Below are 19,621 nucleotides of genomic sequence, written 5' to 3' on the forward strand. Positions count from 1 at the left end.
GTAACAGACTCTGTCATGACATGTGGGATGGAAGACCACTGTCTGCAAGCTGCTGTTGCTCTATGCTGTATCCCAGGAGGCACTTCTCCCTGACATTTCTGAGAACATGGGACTTTATGGAGCTCTTGTATCTGACATGAACAGACCAACTGAAATTTCAAACTATCAAGGTTTTTCACATACACACCTGGGAAGAACTTTGGCATGTGGATTGCCCTGTGCATCCCCCCTCTTCATACAAGTGCCTTCTTGGACGCATGATTAGATTAGGCTCTACATAGCAACACTGGGAGAGAATGAAAACCAGCATTGGGCTCATACCTGATCCTCTCGGGAAGCTCCTTTCTTTGGCTGTTGCTTCTTCAAAGCTTCATACTTCTGCTTTTCTCGCCTGTACTCAGCAACAGCACCATCTGGGGCAGCTTCTTCCTCTGCACAACAGGAGCACAGACTCAGGGGTTGGGAAGCAAAAGGCAGGGGTGGGTTCATGCACACACTCAGGTCAGCAAACAGGGAGCTCAAACTAGGTCTTGTTTTCCCCCATTAATTAAAACAAAATAAAACCAAAATACAATCCAGTAAAATTCACCAAAATTATTTTCTCAGTTACAAAGTGATTAGTGATTGCACTAAATTTGTTAAACTTTGCACTTTATTCTATACTGTATCATTTTATTTTTCTTTTATTTTAAAAATAATTTAGGGGAAAACCAGGGACACAGGCCTGGTGAGACGGCGCTCCGAGTAGCCTGGGAGCAGAGAGGTCTGTGCCAAGCGCTCAGAAAGTGCACCCCCCACGGTTCAGGAGAGCAGGAACCCTGCCTTAGGGTGTCTGTTTCCACATGGTGGCCAGTGCATGCAGAACAGGCACTTAGGCCATCTGCCACCAGGAACAGCGGAGATCCAGGGACACAGGCCAGGTATAAGGGAGAGACGAGAACCAATCACTGACAACAAGACCACGTATAATCACAGACAACAAGATGGTTAGAGGAAAGCGAAAGAACGTACCCCAGGGAAAACAAGACAACCCGGCAACACCAGAACCCAGCTCTCTCATCACAGCAAACAGCAGAATGCCAAACACTCCAGAAAAAGAAGACTCAGACCTGAAATGATACCTCAAGACAATGATAGAGATCCTTAAACAAGAATGGGAGGAAAAGCATAAAGGATTAGAAGCTTTTAAAGAGGAAACAAGAAAAACACTCAAAGAACTCAAAGAACTAGAGGAAAACAGAACCAAAGAGATGAAGGAATAGAAGAAAGAATTTAAAACAGAAATGGAAACAATAAAGAAAACACTAAAAGAGACAACCCTAGAGGTAGAAAACCTAATAAAGAAATTCAGGAGTCACAGATACAAGAATCTCCAACAGACTACAAGAGATGGAAGAGAGAATCTCAGGAGCCAAAGACAACACTGAAAACATAAAAAAACAGTCAGAGAAGATGCAAAAACCAAAAAGCTCCTAACCCAAAATGTCCAGGAGATCCAGGACACAATGAGAAGACCAAACCTAAGGATAATAGGAATAGAAGAGGGCGAAGAATATCAACTGAGAGGCACAGTAAATATCTTCAAAAAACTGTAGAAGAAAACTTCCTTACCCTTAAGAATGAGATTACCATGAACATAAAAGAAGCCTATAGAACTCCAAATAGATTGGACCAGAAAATAAATTCCTCCCGACACATAATAGTCAAAACGCCAAGTGCCCAAAGCAAAGAAAGAATACGAAAAGCAGTAAGGGAAAAAGGTCATGTAACATATAAAGGCAGACCAATCAGAATCACACCCGATTTCTCAACAGAGACTATGAAAGCTAGAAGATCCTGGGCAGACATCATGCAGACCCTAAGAGAACACAAGTGTCAGCCCAAGCTACTATACCCAGCAGAACTCTCAATCACCATAGATGGAGAGACCAAGAAATTTCAAGACAAAACTAAACACAATATCTGACCACAAACCCAGCACTACAATGAATTATAGGTGGAAAACCCAATACAGGAGGGAAACTACATCCTAAAATCAGGGACTTGAAAAGGCTGCCCACTCTCCTCCTATCTATTCAACACAGTACTGGAAGTCCTGGCCAGAGCAATTAAACAGCAAAAGGAAATCAAAGGGATACAAATTGGAAAGGAAGAAGTAAAAGCATCACTGTTTGCAGATGACATGAAAGTATACGCAAGTGACCCCAAAAATTTCACCAGAGAACTTCTACAGCTTATAAAAAAGTTCAGCAAAATGACTGGATATAAAATTAACTCAAACAAATCAGTAGCCTTCCTCTAATCAAAGGACAAACATGCTGAGAAAGAAATTAGGGAAAAAATACCCTTCACCATAGTCACAAACAATATAAAATACCTTGGTGTGACTCTAACTAAGCAAGTAAAGGACCTGTATGACAAGAACTTCAAATCTCTAAAGAAGGAAATCGAGGAAGATCTCAGAAAATGGAAAGATCTCCCATGCTCATGGATTGGAAGGATCAACATTATAAAAATGGCCATCTTACCAAAAGCAATCTACAGATTCAATGCAATCCCCATCAAAATTCCAACCCAATTCTTCATAGAGTTGGAAAAAGCAATGTGCAATTTCATCTGGAATAAGAAAAGACCTAGAATATCAAAATCCATCCTCAACAACATGAAAACATCTGCGAGAACCACCATCCCTGACCTCAAGCTATATTATAAGGCAATTGTGCTAAAAACTGCATGGGACTGGTACAGAGATAGGCACGTGGATCAATGGAATAGAATAGAAGATCCAGAAATGAGCCCTCACATATATGGTCACTTGATTTTTGACAGAGGAGCTGAAAACATTTAATAGATAAAGGACAGCCTATTCAACAAATGGTGTTGGTCCAACTGACACTCAGCATGCAGAAGAATGAAAATAGACCCTTTCTTATCTCCTTGTACAAAGCTCAAGTGCAAGTGGATCAAAGATCTCTACATTAAACCAGGTACACTGAAACTATTAGATGAGAAAGTAGGGAAAACCTTAGAACACATAGGCACAGGAGAAAATTTCCTGAACAGAACACCAATGGCTCGTGCTCTAAGGTCAAATATTGACAAATGGGACTTAATGAGATTGCAAAGTTTCTGTAAGGCTAAGGACACCGTCAAGAAGTTTGACACCAGAGAATCAAACAACCCTATTAAAAAATGGGGTACAGAGCTAAACAAAAAGTTCTCAATTGACTAATATGGAATGGCTGAGAAGCATCTAAGTGCTCAACATCATTATCCATCAGGGAAATGCAAATCAAATCAACCCTGAGATTCCACTTCACACCAGTCAGAATGGCTAAGATCAAAAATTCAGATGACAACAGATGCTGGCGAGGATGCGGAGAAAGAAAAACACTTTTCCACTGTTGGTGGGGTTGTCAACTGGTACAACCACTCTGGAAATCAGTTTGGCATTTCCTCAGATAATTGGACAGAGTACTACCTGAAGACCCAGTTTTTCCACTTCTGGGCATATACCCCAGAGAAGCTCCAACATACAACAAAGACACATGTACCACCATGTTCATAGCAGCCCTATTTATATAGCCAGAAGCTGGAAAGAACCCAGATGTCCTTCAGTAGATGAATGGATACAAAAATTGTGGTATATTTACACAATGGAGTACTACTCATTTATCAGAAACAATGACTTTATGAAATTCTTAAGAAAATGGATGCATCTAGAGAATATCATCCTGAGTGAGGTAACCCAGTCACAAAAGAACAGACATAATATGCAGTCACTGATAATTGGATACTAACCCCAGAAAGCTCTGAACTCCCTAGAAACAACTTACAGACTATATGAAGTTCAAGATTTAAAAAAAAAAAAAAGGAAAGAAAATGAAAACCATTATGCTTAATCTTTACACACCAAGAAAACTTTGACTAATTCCCAGTTATATCTTGTTTTACATGTACTTTATGCTCATTGTAACTGGTAAAATTTTAATGCACACTATCATTCCTTTAAAAAAAAACAAGTACTGACAAAAATGTATTCGCATACTTTAATGAAAAAATGCTTAAAATCGGTGCATTTATCTTTTTTTAAAATAAAGTTGTTCAATTAAAAAAAACCACAAGCTTTTGACAAAACTCCCAAAATTAGTATGTACATGCAGATTATATAAGTAAAAGAATTGTTATAAGACAGTCTATATTCAAATCCATATTTTTTTATCTAGAAATATGTGGTTGCAAATTATGTATAATTTATTTCAGCATTTTATTCAAAAAATAAAGTTTCCTAATTAAAAAAAAGATGTACTACAAAAATATATTCATATAGTTTTATGCCAAAATACTTTTAAAAATCTGTACATGTCTCTCTTTAAAAAAATAAGTTATAAGAAAAAAAAGAAAAAAAATAATTTAGATTTTTTTCTAAAATTCAGAAGTACTATTTTTTATTGTTTTTAGTCCTTATAATATACATTTTCAAATACTGCTTGATGTTTCAATAATTCACCACCTTTGCTTCCACCCCAGTTAAAAATAACAAAAGCAAACTTCAGGTTGATGGCAAATAGGAAATAAATACGCCGCCAAATTAAGTCAAGAACAGTAGCAGGAGAAAAAATTAATCTTACTAAGTCACAATTTAGACAATAAATGTCCATTCCCAGCAGTGCAATGAAGAAAGAAAACAAGCAAACAATACACTGTAACAGTATTCACAACTCACATGCTTGATATCCACTTGGAGGGGATAACTGTGTTTGCCATATAGAAAATGATTCTTAGCAGAGATTTTTAAAGATTACTTTTACATTTTCCCTAGAATTACATCCTCGACTGTCCATCTTATTCTCCGTTAACAGCTGTACTTGCACTACCCTGAGACCTAGCACCTGCATGTGTCTTTAGCAGGCAACCCCACCTTCTTAGCCAGGGCTCACACCTGCTGAGTGCTCACTCTACCAATGACCTACTCCCATCCTGTGCAGAAAGCACTGCTTCCCAGCCTGGTATCCCAGTTCTTTACTGTCTATCTCAAAGTGTTTTCTTTTTCTCTTTGAGCTCACCTTGCTCTCTCGACTCCCTCCCTACCTTTTGTTGCTTCTTCTTTAAAAATACTAAAAACATTCTATCTCTTCATTCCCCAATTAATTTCCCTGCGTAGTTCCTGTTCATTCTGTAGGTCTCAGCCTGGCTGGCACTTGTTCCAGGCAGCCTTTCTAGTTACAGTCACAGAGTCTGGTCAGGATGTTCCCCTAAGTTGCTAGACTGCCCCTTAGCAGTTAGCCGACTTTATGGTAATTTACTGTTTACTCTTCTTTTCCTACTAGGGGACATTAAAATCCTTGAGGAATAGTCATATTTTCCCAGCTCTTAGAGCAGAACTAGGCAAGTCATCCATGTTGATAAATAATGAAATAAGTTAAAAGAGGGAATAATGAAATTGGAGAAAAGGAAATGAAAGGTGGCAGGTCAGTCTGGCCCCAGACCCGCACTGCTGAACCAGAACTACCCTGCCATCTGGGAGATTCTGCTCCGCCACATGAGGGAATCAGTTATACCCATTTTCTGATGTTACACTCATTTCTGATTTCTATGGCAGAATTTTGTTAAGTTCAAATGCTACAAATATTGTCAGAACAAGGTAGTTCTAAATATAAAAGACAAGTCCTTACATTTTCAGTTACGAGGCGCCGAAAGCCTTTGTTGTGAGAACTTTCACATAAACAACTACTGATAGGCCTGTTGAGCTCCCATTGCTACAGCTAAGACAAGTTAATATTCAGTTATGCTTGTTTTAATGACTTTAATATGCATCCCTTTGTGTATAATCTCTAGCGAGGGTCAATTCCTTAAATTGGATAAATTTAGGTATATAAGGCTGTATGGAAGGATTGCAGCCCTGAAGGGAACTCTACAGGAAGACCGACAGAGTCAACTAACCTGGTCTGGACCCTTGGTGCTCTCAGAGACTGAACCACCAACCAAAGAGCACACGGGCTGGACCTAGGCCACACATATGTAGCAGATGTGCAGCTTGCTCTTCATGTGGCTCCCAAACACCTGGAGCAGGGGCTGTCCCAACAGCTGTTGTCTGTCTCTGGGATGGGCTCTTCGCTGGGCTGCTTGTCTGGCCTCAGTGGGAACAGATGTGTCTAGTCCACAAAGACTTGATGTGCCAGGGTCGGGATGCCCGGGAAGGGATGCCACCCTCTCAGAGAAGGAAGGGGGGATGGAAGGATTGTGGGAAGGGATGACTGGGAGGGGAGCAATGAGTAGGATGTAAAGTGAATTTAAAAAAAAAGCCTGGATATTCTACAGCAGTGTTGTCTATAGTAAAAGCTGTCAAATAATCTGGAGAATAGTATGAATCTAATTTTGGAATCTGGTAATGACAAAAATTTTAAATAAGCTATACTGAAGGATATTTTATATACACTGAAATTTATTCAGAGTATAGGCTATAACCACCCTGGTATTGCTTGTAATATGTTTTTCCACTGCAATTAGATGCATTACTCTTTGACCTTAAAAAGTATCTGCACTTCTTCAATCGTGGTCCATCTGCCTTCTTTAGACATCAGAAACTTTTTTTTTCTGAATTATAGTTCTGCATTCTAGAAGCTCACACAAGGGAACTGTTCTGTACACAGTCTCTCATGTCATTTATCAAATACATCCATGGTGTGGATCACACTGTACGTACTGATGTCTGCACTAGTTGAGTGCCAGCCACATGGCTTCTGTGGTACTGTCACAGTGTTTGAGAGAGAGACTGCACCTCTCTCCATCATGACTCCTAGTGATGCAGGAGACTGAGCTGCCTGGCTACCTGCTGTGTCTGGAACTGTATTCACCATTTTACTGGAGTGAATGCTTTCTTCTTATGATTGCAACTGTTAATTTCCTACTAACAGCTAACAGGCTTTACTGCCCATTCATAAAGCTGCTTTGGAGCTGCTTGTTCAGATTCTGTGTTCATAATTTGTCTAAATGAAGTACTGAAAGTGGGAAAAACATATTCCAGGTACAAGCCCTTTTTTTTCTGCAAATAGCTTCTCTTAGTGTATAGTTTACATTTTGTTTTGTTTTTTTTTTTCTGAAATGCCTTCCTCAGAGACAAATTATGTATTTTAGTGAATGGCATTTTATTGATTTTTAAAAATACTACTCATAAACACACATGTACACACACATTTACACACCACACATGAACACACACATTACATACCACACATGAGAACACACACATTTAGACACCACACATGAGAACACACACATTTAGACACCACACATGAACACACACATTACACACCACACATGAGAACACACACATTATACACCACACATGAGAACACACACATTTAGACACCACACATGAACATACACATTACACACCACACATGAGAATACACACATTTGCACACCACACATGAACACATACATTACACACCACACATGAACATACACACTCTCTCTCTCATCAGTTATCTATGAATTGTTCACTTCCTCCAAGACCACAGAAATTCTTTTCCCTAATGTGTTTTTCTTTATACATTTTAAAGCTCTTTTGCATACTTAAAAGTAAGAAAGCTTTACTCTGTTATGACTGATGTTGATAAACATTTAAGGTATATTATCACTCTTGCTGAGGGGTCAACAATACATACTTCTCTCTACCCTTTTCACTATGAAAACAATTTTTATGATGGTGGGAAACACAAGTTACTATGAGCAGAGTCCAAAGACTCAGTGGGTATGCATTTCCATATGTAAATATTTTACCGTCTTTCTTTTTCTGCATGTTCCACATTTTGAATTACATGTAAAAGTTAAGGTAACTCTAACGAATCACTTTTTCTCCTCCATATTTATTAGACTTTATTCTTTATACATTTTCTAGTCATCCTTCCCAAAAGTATGTTCACATCCAGTCTCACAGCAGTGCTGGTGGTGCACTTGGGAGTGTTGATGGTGAGCACCGAAAGCTGAGGGAGTCCCTCACGGGTTCCAGGGCCTTCTTGATGTATTCTCTTAGGTAGTAGTAGGTGAAATTAAAACAAGAGACTTACATCTCTAATCAACAGGTTGCAGAATCAATTTTATTTTGAAAAATGTTCAGGAAATGGTTGAATAGAGCTGTGGGAATTATCACCACCACTTAAATGACTCCAGATCAAACAACTCTTCCCACTGCCTCCTGGCAGCTCTGGTTGCTTGCACCCCACCCACAGCCACAGCCAGTGTCAGGAAAGCTCCACCCCATAGCGTTCAACAGACACTGCAACTACACAGAATGCTGGAATACCGCCCTATCCCCCAGTCGCTACACCAGGCGGCATCCAACACAGCCCTGGACAGTAATCTTATTTTGACTATGGTTTCGGCTTTCAAGGAGGGAAACTGTACAATCCAGAGTTTTAAGCCTCTAGTCACAAGTAAACACATTTTACCTTAACTGACTAAATTTTGTAATGAAAATGAAGAAAGTAAATGCTTGGGAAAACCTTAGGGTTAAATACGTAAATCACAGGCTGTAACCTAACACCTGTAAAAACTTCACTTACCCTACACCCCATCTTCTAGAAAGTTCTAGAAAGACCCACGGACTCTTTGGTGGTACTGAAGTTACAGTTTTCATCCGTACCCAACTTTGGGTTTGACTTTTTGAATGCATTCTGGAGGTTCTTGGTGCTTGATTGTGGTTGTCATTAACCCCAATTAAATTTCTGTGTGTGTTTTAAAATATTTATTTATTTCATATATGTGAGTACACTGTAGCTATCTTTAGACACACTAGAAGAGGGCATCAGATCTCATTACAGAGGTTGTGAGCCACCATGTGGTTGCTGGGATTTGAACTCAGGACCTCTGGAAGAGCAGTCAGTGCTCTTAACTCTAAGTCATCTCTCCAGCCCTTTCATTTGTGTTGTAAATGCTATGCTGACTATACTCAATAGACGTAAGAAAGGACCCCTCTGCTTACTACTTACAGGTGGTCTGGTAAGAACTGCTACTTAGATGAATCCCCTGAGACTGAGTTCTAAGGGTGGTCTGGCTAATCTGATTATCTCCAGAACAGACAACATTAGCAGGGAAACACTCGGTTGTTGCACTCTGGTTCAGTCCGATTATTACCTTGTGATAATTTTCTCAGTTATAAAGTAAAAACAGACGTGATTTACAGTACTTATGAAGGGCAACTTGATACTGCTTTGTGTTTGTTTTTTGTGTGCCTGCTTGAAGATATGCTTTGTTTGTTTTGCTTTGCTTTTCAACACAGGGTTTCTCTGTGTAGTCTTAGCCATCCTACAACTTGCTTTGTAAACCAGGCTGACCCTGAACTCAGAGATCTGTCTGCCTCTGCCTCCTGAGTGCTAGAGTCAAAGGTATACACCACCACCACCCAGCAGGTTTGTATTTATGTATATACTCATTTATTTACTTACTTATTTTTCCTTTTATTTTAAAATTTTGGGCACCTTGCCTGTACATATGCCAGTGGACCACCCATGGAGGGCAGAGGACAGGTATCAGATCCCCTGGAGCTAGAATTACAGATAGTTCTGAGCTGCCATATTGATGTGCTTGGTTGGAATTGAGCACAGGTCCTTTGGAAGAGCAGCCAGTGCTCTTAATCACAGAACAATCTCTCCAAACCTGGAGTAGTTGTTCTGATATATCTCCAAGCAGTTAAAATACAATATACTATTAAATGTTATTTACTATGATATGTTTATGGGATAAGAGTTCTACCTTACAGAAATGGTATTTTCTTCTAAAAGTTTAAAGATTTTCTAGACTAAAGTTTGTAAACGAAAAATCATTTCAGTCACAGCTGAAAAATTATCTACATATCCCACTAAATAATATTTAAAATCTTTAATTCTTATATAACAATTTTCATGTACAAATTAATATTCACAAATGGGCTTCTCTCTAGCTATATAAATTTGCAAATGAATTCCATCTTTTACAACCACAAGAAAGGCTGATAAGATTTGGTTGACGGTGTTCATAGAAATTAACCACAGAAAAGATCCACTGTATAACGTATTTTACCTGTTTACCAGTGGCAAACAAAGGTTTAAAGTGAAGTCTGCTTTGGATGAAGAATTGCTGTAATGGGCTGGAGAGATGGCTCAGCACCCGTTTCTCCAGTTCATAGACACTAGGCATGCACATGACACACATGCATCTATGCAGGCAAATGAATCTATTCATTCACTGTGCATTTCTCCCAACAGTCTGTCCAGTTATTCCAACACACTCAAATCTTTTACAGTCTTCTTGGAATCCTTTGGCTATACCTCTGGCTGTTGCCTATAGAAGCCATTTCTTGTGTTTCTGTGTTTACTTCATTCACATATGTATTTTTTCATAGTCCACAGGAAATTTTTGGCATACAAACTGCATAAAAGTTCTCTTGCATTTGTTTTCCAAAGACAACCAAGGCATTCTATTGGCCCATCTTTTTCCAATTCAGATCTAGCATTCCTACTCCACATAGGTGGTCAGACTTTATGATCATTTATAATCATGTCTACTGAATGCTTAGCACTTGCTTTTTTAAATGAGAAACTTTTTTCCCTTCCCTTCATAGTTTTGAAAAAAAAAAAAAAAAAGGACAGTTTTTTCTGGCTCCACCTAACCCAAGGCTGCACACATGAGATTAAAACATCAGCTTCTAGTCCTTAGCCCCATAGAGCTCACTTCACTTTGTCTTAGTGTCTAGTACTCGCCTTTCTGTCCCTCCTTTCTCCAACCCTCCTCATGAATATGCACAATTACCCAAGTATGAAAATGGGCTTGGGCTGTCTTTTTTTTAGCACTCCATATGTTTATAGAATGGAGTGTGATAGCTGCCAGATCCGGAAGAAGGACATTTGTCTTTCATACGCTTGGTTTTTCCTGAACAAACAAACTGCTTAAGTAACTGGATGTCTCTAGTAGTCTAAAACTGGACAATAAAATACATATGAAGCAATTAAAAAAAAGATTTATTTCCAGAAGTGGTCTACCTTTTAAGTACCTTATGAATCTCAACTTATAATAGATTGTGATTCAGTAATACAATGTGACTAATCATCACCTAAAATTTTTATATACTCAAGTAAATACACTTGAAATGGAAATTAAGAGAAGAAAGAGAGAACATTTATAAAAGACCTGTTGCATGTTAGGCACCAAACTGAGGTAGTTTTGACTTTATGTACCTAATACTCAAAGAGACGCTTTGAAAGGGATGTGAAGGGTACACAATTGTAACATATGTGCAAATATTAAGAAATCAAGCTATTTACCGTAATGTTAGCACCAACATTTGGATTCATATGTAGAATACCACTATTGTATAGGGTCTGAATATCTCCGGTTATAGCATTAGAATGAGATGTGACTGTCTTAGCTAGCTCCATATGAGACAAAGGCAGGTCAGATTCTTGACAGGGCTTGGAGAGAGGAGTACCCAGCATCACCAGAACCATGTCCTAACACCTAGAGCACCAGAGCCGGACAGTCAGCTGAGAACCATCTCTTAGCTTAAAGATGAGGCAAGTAAGTGCTAAGTGCTACACAACCCAACTAGAGAAGAGGACAAAAATACCTTTATTCCTGCCTGTTACAAAAAATGTCCTTATCCCTCCCTCTACAAATTAGTGAGTAAATGTAATCTTTTTTCCACTTGAACTTTTGTCTACCTAGCAAATAAACTCATGGTATCAACCCATAAACTTCATTCCAGAGGTAAAAGAATTTATATTTTCTATGGCTCTACGACCAGAACTCAAGGAGCTAGCAGCTCCGTCCACAAAGTTACAAAGTACCCATCAAGCAAGCAAGCAATGGCTTCTATATGCTAAATTCCTACTTAGAGAATGGTTTAAAGTGGCTCTGGATCCGCCACCTCAAAGAATAGCTTGTGAAATTTCCATAGTAAAGAAAGCCTTTTATGTAAATGAAGATGATACAGTACTAATAGTAAACATATTTGAATAACCAAAGGAACACATTGCTACTAATGCAGCTTGTTTATCATATAGTCTGGAAATTTTAACTTATCAGAATTTAAATGTAGAAAGAGCGCCACATTAGAAAATCACCACAAGAGTAAACATTTAAAGTAAATACTCACTATGTGCCAAATACTAGTGAGTAAATCACAACCAGCACAAAGGATTAAATCATGTATCTCATAGATATTAAACTAGAGATGGGAGTGCAGTTTATTACACTCATGTACTCTGGCTCCAAAATAATGAGCTTTTAAATAGCTTAGTTGTGAGAGGAAGAGAGAAACAGAAAGAAAAGGAAACTTGTAACTGAACATGCAAAGGCATGAGGTAACACACCATATCTAGTAAATACAGTGGAATATAACAAGAGGCCCTGTACTCTCCTCTAGTTTCAAATATATGGCGCATGGACAGTGAACACGTACAAGAGCAGTGTGCTACACAGTAGGTTTTCTCGAATGATTTCTACCCCCAAACACTTTTCAGGAGCTTTCCTATGTTGCCCTAATCACAGCTCCCTTATACTCACACCTTTAACGCAGACTTTAGCTCCGAAGAACACAGTACACGGTAACTGCTTTTGTCTGGAGCACCTTTCAGGTGTAAATTCACAGCCCGTTCCAGTCCTCGCACAGGCCTAGTATTACATTTATGTGAACAATAAACAGTAATAGCAACAGAGACAAACGATCATTTAACAGTATCAAATTACCACAAAGTCTGCAGTCATCCTTTTCAATAGGTAGTTGATTGAGTACACTGAATGATAAGGATAGCAGGGATTTATGATCTTGCTAAACTGATGGAGTCAACTTGAAGTAGTTATCACTGATGAATGCCTATGGGCACCAAGACTTGTGGGAAGAAACAATGCAGGAGTTGCAACCATTCAGCATCTTCACCTTCTTCCTTAGGAAGCTGCTGGGGATAAAACACATTTCTCCCACCATGCTCTTTCCTTCTTCCCTTTGAAATCTGTCCTGGTGGTAATTGTAATGGTATCACACAACCACAAAATAAAGCCTTAGTTAGTCTAAAGGTACATGTTAGGATTATAATAAAAATAATTTAATAAGAAGTATCTTCTATATATACACAAACATTCACAAAAACTAGACAGAGAAACCTAAAAAGTTTGTTTTACCATGAGTGAAACTTCATTTTGGCAATTTCCAGAGACTGGGATTTTTCTTCTTCATTTTTGAAGCACTATCCAGGGTTTTTTTTTTTTTTGCTACAATAAAATAATACTGGCTCCATCTGGTGGTCAATAAGCCTCCAGCTTCATGAAATTCAGTAAGTGTTTAGAAGTTACTAGAAACATAACTGCACACTGAAGTATCTCAGAACTGAGATTAACCAAGTTTAATCCCGTCTTGTGTAGATGGAAGTGTGATTTTTTCCCCCTCTATACTTAGCTTCACTGCTTCTTATCTGTGTTTTTCTTTCAGCTAATCCGAGAAATGTGTAGGTAGCAAGTTTCTGGAAACAATACAGTTAACATTTATCCTGATTCTCAGATTGGATTCTAGTTGGACTATAAAGGATAAAAATATCCACTGACTTCCAGCTGCATTTCCCATTAGACATTTGCACAACAGTAGCCTGTGGGAGCTCAGATCTAAGCGTTCCGTACGTCTACATTATAATCAAAGCCTCATCTTGATTTTTAAATGATGTGTCAGAGAACTCTTTGCAGAACCACAGCATGAAACATCAGTGTTAATAGCTGTTAGGTCTCTGCTAATTTTACTGATGGAGAAAATGAAGTTCAAAGAAGTCAAACTCACTAAATTGCAAGTTCCAGAAATCACGTTACTTAATTAGTTTCCGTTACATTTACTTATCTTATGTGTCTATGTGTGTGTGAGTGCATGTACCATGTTGCATAGGTAGAGGTCAGAGGACAACTTGCAGGGTTGGTTCTGTTCTTCACATGAAAGTCAAGGTCTTGCTTTGGTAGCAAACACCTTTACCCACAGACTGTCTTCCTGCCCTACCTTATTTTGAGACAGGGTATGACTGAACCAATTGCTCAATGATCTGGTTCTAAGGATCAGCCTGTCTCAGCTCCTCAATGCTAGGGTTACAGGCATGGATGTAGCTGTGTTTGTCTTCTGTGTAGGGGCTGGGAAGTTGAACTCAAGTCTTGCTTTCACGGCAAGTGCTTTTTTGCCACTGAGCTGTCTTCCTGCCTGAGCCAAAGTTTCTGCCAGGTTGATGCCTCCATTCTACATTCAGTCCCATGTGCATTCCCCCTCTGCAGGGAACACTCACTGTACATACTTTTATTTTGGTTTGGGTTTTTACAACAGGGTTTGTCTATGTTTCCCTGGTTGTCCTAGAACTCACAGAGATCTTGCCTGCATCTGCCTCTCAAGTGTTGGTGTTGGTCTTGTGCACTGAACATTCAGTTGCTGATTTCTGTGCCGGAACAATCTTCCGTGTTGATGTTGTGTAAAAAAATGTTCCTCAATTTTCTCTGATTGGTTAAAAAAGAGCTGACCAGCCTATGACTGGATAGAGGAGATAGGAAAGCTAGACTTCTGATTCCAGCAGGGGTCACAAAGAGAGAGACCACGTAAAGAGACCAAGGGGTGGCCATGAGGGTCCGGGAGGAGTCAAGATAAGAAGCTTTCTATGAGGCACACATGGGGCAGAGGAGCCAGAGCAACACTCACATGGAAGGCAAAGAAGCTGTGGTTAGGAACAGATGGTGTAGAATGTTAAGATAGATGGATACCTGCCCAGTCACAGTGCTTAAAGTTTGCTAATAAACTTAATAGGTTCTTGTGTCAGTTCTTTTGGAGTTAGAACAGAACAGATACAGCAATCAGGCTTACGTTACAGTCAACACCTAAGTCTGGGATTAAAGGCATGTGACACCACATCTAGCAGTCACTGCAGACTGTTTCAACAGCTCAAGCCTGATCATTTATAAAATAGAGTGTAGCCTTGGCATTTTAAAAAATGATCTAGGATTGGGCTGGAAAAATGACTCAATAGTTAAAATAGTGTTTGTTGCTCTTTTATTAGACTCAAATTCAGCTCCCAGGACCCAAGTTGGGTGGTATAAACCCCCCTGTAACTTTAGCTTTAGGGAATCAGAAGCTTACTTCTGGCCTCTGTGCCTCCATACACACACAGGCTAACAATACATTTTAAAAACATTTTTCCTTCCTTCCTTCCTTCCTTCCTTCTTTCCTTCCTTTCTCTTTCTCCCTCTCTTTCTTTCTTTTAATTACCTTCCTGTAATGACTAGAGAAAAAAAATTTAAATCCCACTTTTATCTAAATACAAAATTTGGCCATTTTTTTCTCAGGATCATATTAATTTGTTGGGTTTATAATTCAAGTAACAGCTATTTTGTTAACAACTTATAACAACACTTAATTGAAACTACTACAAAATATCATACTAAGATATACTTAAATTAATTTAGGTTTATAATACATTAGAAAATAGAGAAGTAGGGTAAGGTGGAGGCTCAGTAAGGAGATGAACTAGCTCAAGGTTGGTCTAGAGCACGTAGAGAGAGCCTGTCTTAGAATTCAAGGGTTGGGAATGATAACCACCCCGCACATGCACGGACCTGAGTTTAAATTCCCAGGACTGAAGAGAGAACTTAAATCAGTAAAATGGATTCTAAACAAAGGACATTAAACTGGTTTTCTTTATTAGTTAATAATGGATTTACCCTATCTGACAAGTAGCCCTTTTCCAAATTTCTTCTTTCCTAATGATTCTAAAAAAGAACTGTACTATACAAATGATTATTAAGGGTTACTAGGAATTATGGTGAAATACCTATAGCTTTTTAGCAAGAGATCCAACTTTTTACATATCAGCTATGGTTTATTGCTTCTGTTCAATTCACATCCTCCTTCACAGGAGCTGACTGATATCCCCACAGGTCCCTCTACAGAGCACACTTTATTCTTCTCCAGATGGTGTGACCCAAAATCCTTATAGTTTGATAGTCATTTAACAATAACCTTATGTTACCCTTCTATTCTGGATGTGAAAACTACAAATTATGTATGTAGCATTGTAGCAATAATGGAAAAAACAAAACCCAACCCCAACAATATTCCCCAAACAAAAACAAACAAAACCCTTAAATTCAAGATAAAAATATTTCTGAAGCCAACTAGGTAAAAAGAATAGCTAATTAAAATTATCTACATCTATAATCTTACACCAGCATACTAAATACTGTAGAATATGTATGATTTTAGTAGTACTTAAAGGAAGGCTCTACTGCTTTTTAAAATAATTAATGCATGAGATAACATTCTCCAAATAGTTGCAAGAGTTTATATTAATTCTTAATACTTGTAAGTGAGGCATGCCAGGCACTCATTATTTCTCCTCTGTGACTCCAGAAACCAAAGCAGTGAGTTCTCCAAAGTACAACTACCATATCAGCACCACGTTTAGGACTGAGGTGACTGACTGAGACTGTGCTTTCTCACCTCACCTATTTCTGCAGCAGAAGGGTATTCTTACCCTATCTCAAGACTGAGGAAGCAGAGGTTCAGAGAGGTTAAGTCTCTTGCCTCAGGGTATAGGGAAAACTTACAGATAGGAGGACAAGGGTTTGAAATCCAGGCTTTCAGACTTCAAAGCCCACTGTTTTTCTGTCCTGTCACAAAGCAAACCACTTAGGATGAGTGGGGAGGTGACAGTATGCATGGGAAGAAGAGAAACAGTGCTAGCTCCTGCCATGAAGGCTTATACACTGGAGAAGTAAGGTAATCTGTCAACTGAAGTTAATAATACAAGTGGTTTTGAGAAAGCTTTTGGGAAGTTCATGCAGCTGACTGAGCGAAATTCATATAAGAGTTGAGGGGGAGATAAACATTTAGCCTCAGGGGATGCAAGAGCCACCAGAACCACAATGTGAGGATAACTCAGTATAAGATGCACATGAGGAAGACAGGGAACTCATTCTTTGAAAATAAAGAAAAGATGGATCAGGTGAGAATGGATAGGATGAGAAGAGCCAGAAATGGGACCATGAAGTGCTTCACTGAGGTGAGGGTCTGAAGCATGCTCAGTGGTAGCAGTCACTTATCATCTGTGTGCCTGAGTCTTTTATAAAACTCCAGAATGTTTTAAAGGCTTTTCGTTAATTATATTATTAGCTTGAGGTAATTGATGGGACTACATTCCCAAGTTTGGTACCCACAATTCTATATATTTGGATACTCTGATGTAAAACAGCCAACGACTGGGTTTACCTATAATTTTGAACTTGCTTATAGACCAAACGGTATTTGCTGGCATGCGGTCTGGAGACAGGCTCCAGTACTCTCATTTCTGTTTACAGCTTGCACTTTCATAGTGCGATGATCGAGTATCAGACACAACTCCCTGAAATATAACTGGGAAGGGATGGCGGTGCAAGCCCACGATGCTCCACTGGGAAATCCATCCAGTCAGTAAAAGCTGGAAACTGGAACAGTAGATGATGCCCAAAGAACCGTCACTCTGGGGTCACCATAAGGGAGATTTTAAGGGATAGACTGTTTCTTTTTCAGTCATTTATGTTGAGAATCCAAACAGTGCTCAGCTATCTTGCACTTGATACAGTCTGAGAACAAAGAATGTTCTATGAAGGGAAAGTAGCTGTTCAGTGAAAATGTATCTTGGAAAGAGGAACTGCAAAAGAGTGGAGAACTATGCACTTGTGACAGTTCGGGGCGCTCTTTAGGAAACAACAACACAATGACCTGAGCCCAGCAGTTGAAGTTCAGCCTGAGCAAAAGTGAGACTTCATGTAGGGGAAATAGGGGTTGGGGGTAAGGAGAGGAAAGAATGGAGAGATGGTACAATCTCATGGTTTCCTGGTCCTGAGCCTTGAAGAGCATTGTTCATCAAGTTCTCCTTTAGGCTTGTTTTCTCCAGGTATTTCCTAGGAAGTTCTAAAAGCTAGATTGCTAGGCAGGAAGAAGATCAACCAAAATTAAGGGTGCACTAAAAATTTTAAAAAGAATCCTGATAATGGGTGACCTAACAAAAATAAACAAATGTAGATTTATGTTAAGGCAAAACATGATTGGATAGTGGAGAGGGAGGCAGAGAAAAGTTAGGAAAATGGAAGAGGAGCAGAGATTGGGGGAGGAAATCAAGACGGAGCCAGAGAAAGCAGACCTGGATCCTGGTGGCCATATTGGCATTAGGTAGACAGGAATATCTGAAGGGATTCTATAGGTCTTTTATCTATATAGAAGGGCAGTTTGTGTCTTTGTCCATTGGATGTAGTCTTATGGTATAGAGAGTTTGTGGACTGAGAATGTAATATATAAACCTGTATGAAAACCTACCAGGATTTGGAGTCATGTTTGTGCCGGGCGGTGGAGGAAAGAAAACACCAGGGTGGGGGACGGAAGCAGCAGGGTGGGTGGAGTGAACCGCCTGGGAAGGGAATCGTGCAGAGAGGGCAGCTTGGACCAAGTGACTGAGCCCTGCATTCAGTTCCATACTAAAGAGAGAACACGGGGCCCAATAAAGAGCTAAGCAAGCCATTTTAATATTTACTGCAACAAACAAATAGACAATCTTCACCCCCCCCCCCCAACTCGGTACAGTGACCACACCACCACTACCACCACCAAAACCTTTCTGGAACCTAAGTTCCACCAACAATACTTCCTGAAGTTTAAATAAAAGTTCTGTGAATAGATGAATAAAACTACTCCCAGAAAAGATAGAATACAAAGTGAAAATTCAAGTACCAGCTAGGCTTCACCCCTATAAGTGGTTTGTTTGGGAGGTCTTTGAGTAATCCAAACAATATAGGCAACATAGGCCTTTGACCCCTAAAGAAATAAAAGCAGTCATCAAAAGCTTCCCAACCAAAAAAAAAAAAAAAGCCCAGGACCTGATGGGTTTAGTGCAGAATTCTATTGAACTTCATAGAAGACCTAATACCAATTCTCCCCAAACTATTACACAAAACAGAAACAGAGGGCATACCACCCAACTCATTCTTTGAAGCCACAATCACACTCATTCTTAAACCACACAAACACCCTACAAAGAAAGAGAACCTTAGACCAATTTCCCTCATGAACATTGATACAAAAATACTCAATAAAATTCTTGCAAACCAAATCCAAGGACACATTAAAACGATCATTCACCATGATCAAGTAGGCCTCATTCCAGGGATGCAAGGATGGTTCAATATATGGAAATCTATCAGAGTAATCCATTTTACATAAACAAACCCAAAGAAGAAAACCATATGATCATCTCTCTAGATGCTGAGAAAGCATTTGACAACATTCAACACACCTCATGTTAAAAGTCTTGGAAAGATCAGGAATTCAAGGCCCATACTTAAACATACTAAAAGCAATATACAGCAAACCAGTAGCCAACATCAAACTAAATGGTAAGAAACTTGAAGCAATCCCTTTAAGATCAGGGACTCGACAAGGCTGCCCACTCTCCCCCTACCTATATCAATAAAGTACTGGAAGGACTAGCCAGAGCTATCAGACAGCAAAAAGAGGTCAAAGGGATACAAATTGGAAAGGAAGAATTCAAAATATCACTATTTGCAGATGATATGATAGTGTACTTAAGTGACCTCAAAA

General features: G+C 39.2%; 1 protein-coding gene across 1 annotated transcript in view; it reads right to left on the reverse strand.

The window, feature by feature from the left end:
- CWC27 (CWC27 spliceosome associated cyclophilin) overlaps positions 1–19,621 on the reverse strand; it is a 176,252-nt gene that overhangs the window by 25,344 nt on the left and 131,287 nt on the right. The window contains exon 12 of the mRNA XM_080933706.1: positions 322–431. Coding sequence (XP_080789832.1) covers positions 322–431 — 110 coding nt within the window. The remainder of the gene's footprint in view (positions 1–321; positions 432–19,621) is intronic.

This window comes from Micromys minutus (genome assembly GCF_963924665.1).
Source record: "Micromys minutus genome assembly, chromosome: 20".
Classification (NCBI taxonomy): domain Eukaryota; kingdom Metazoa; phylum Chordata; class Mammalia; order Rodentia; family Muridae; genus Micromys; species Micromys minutus.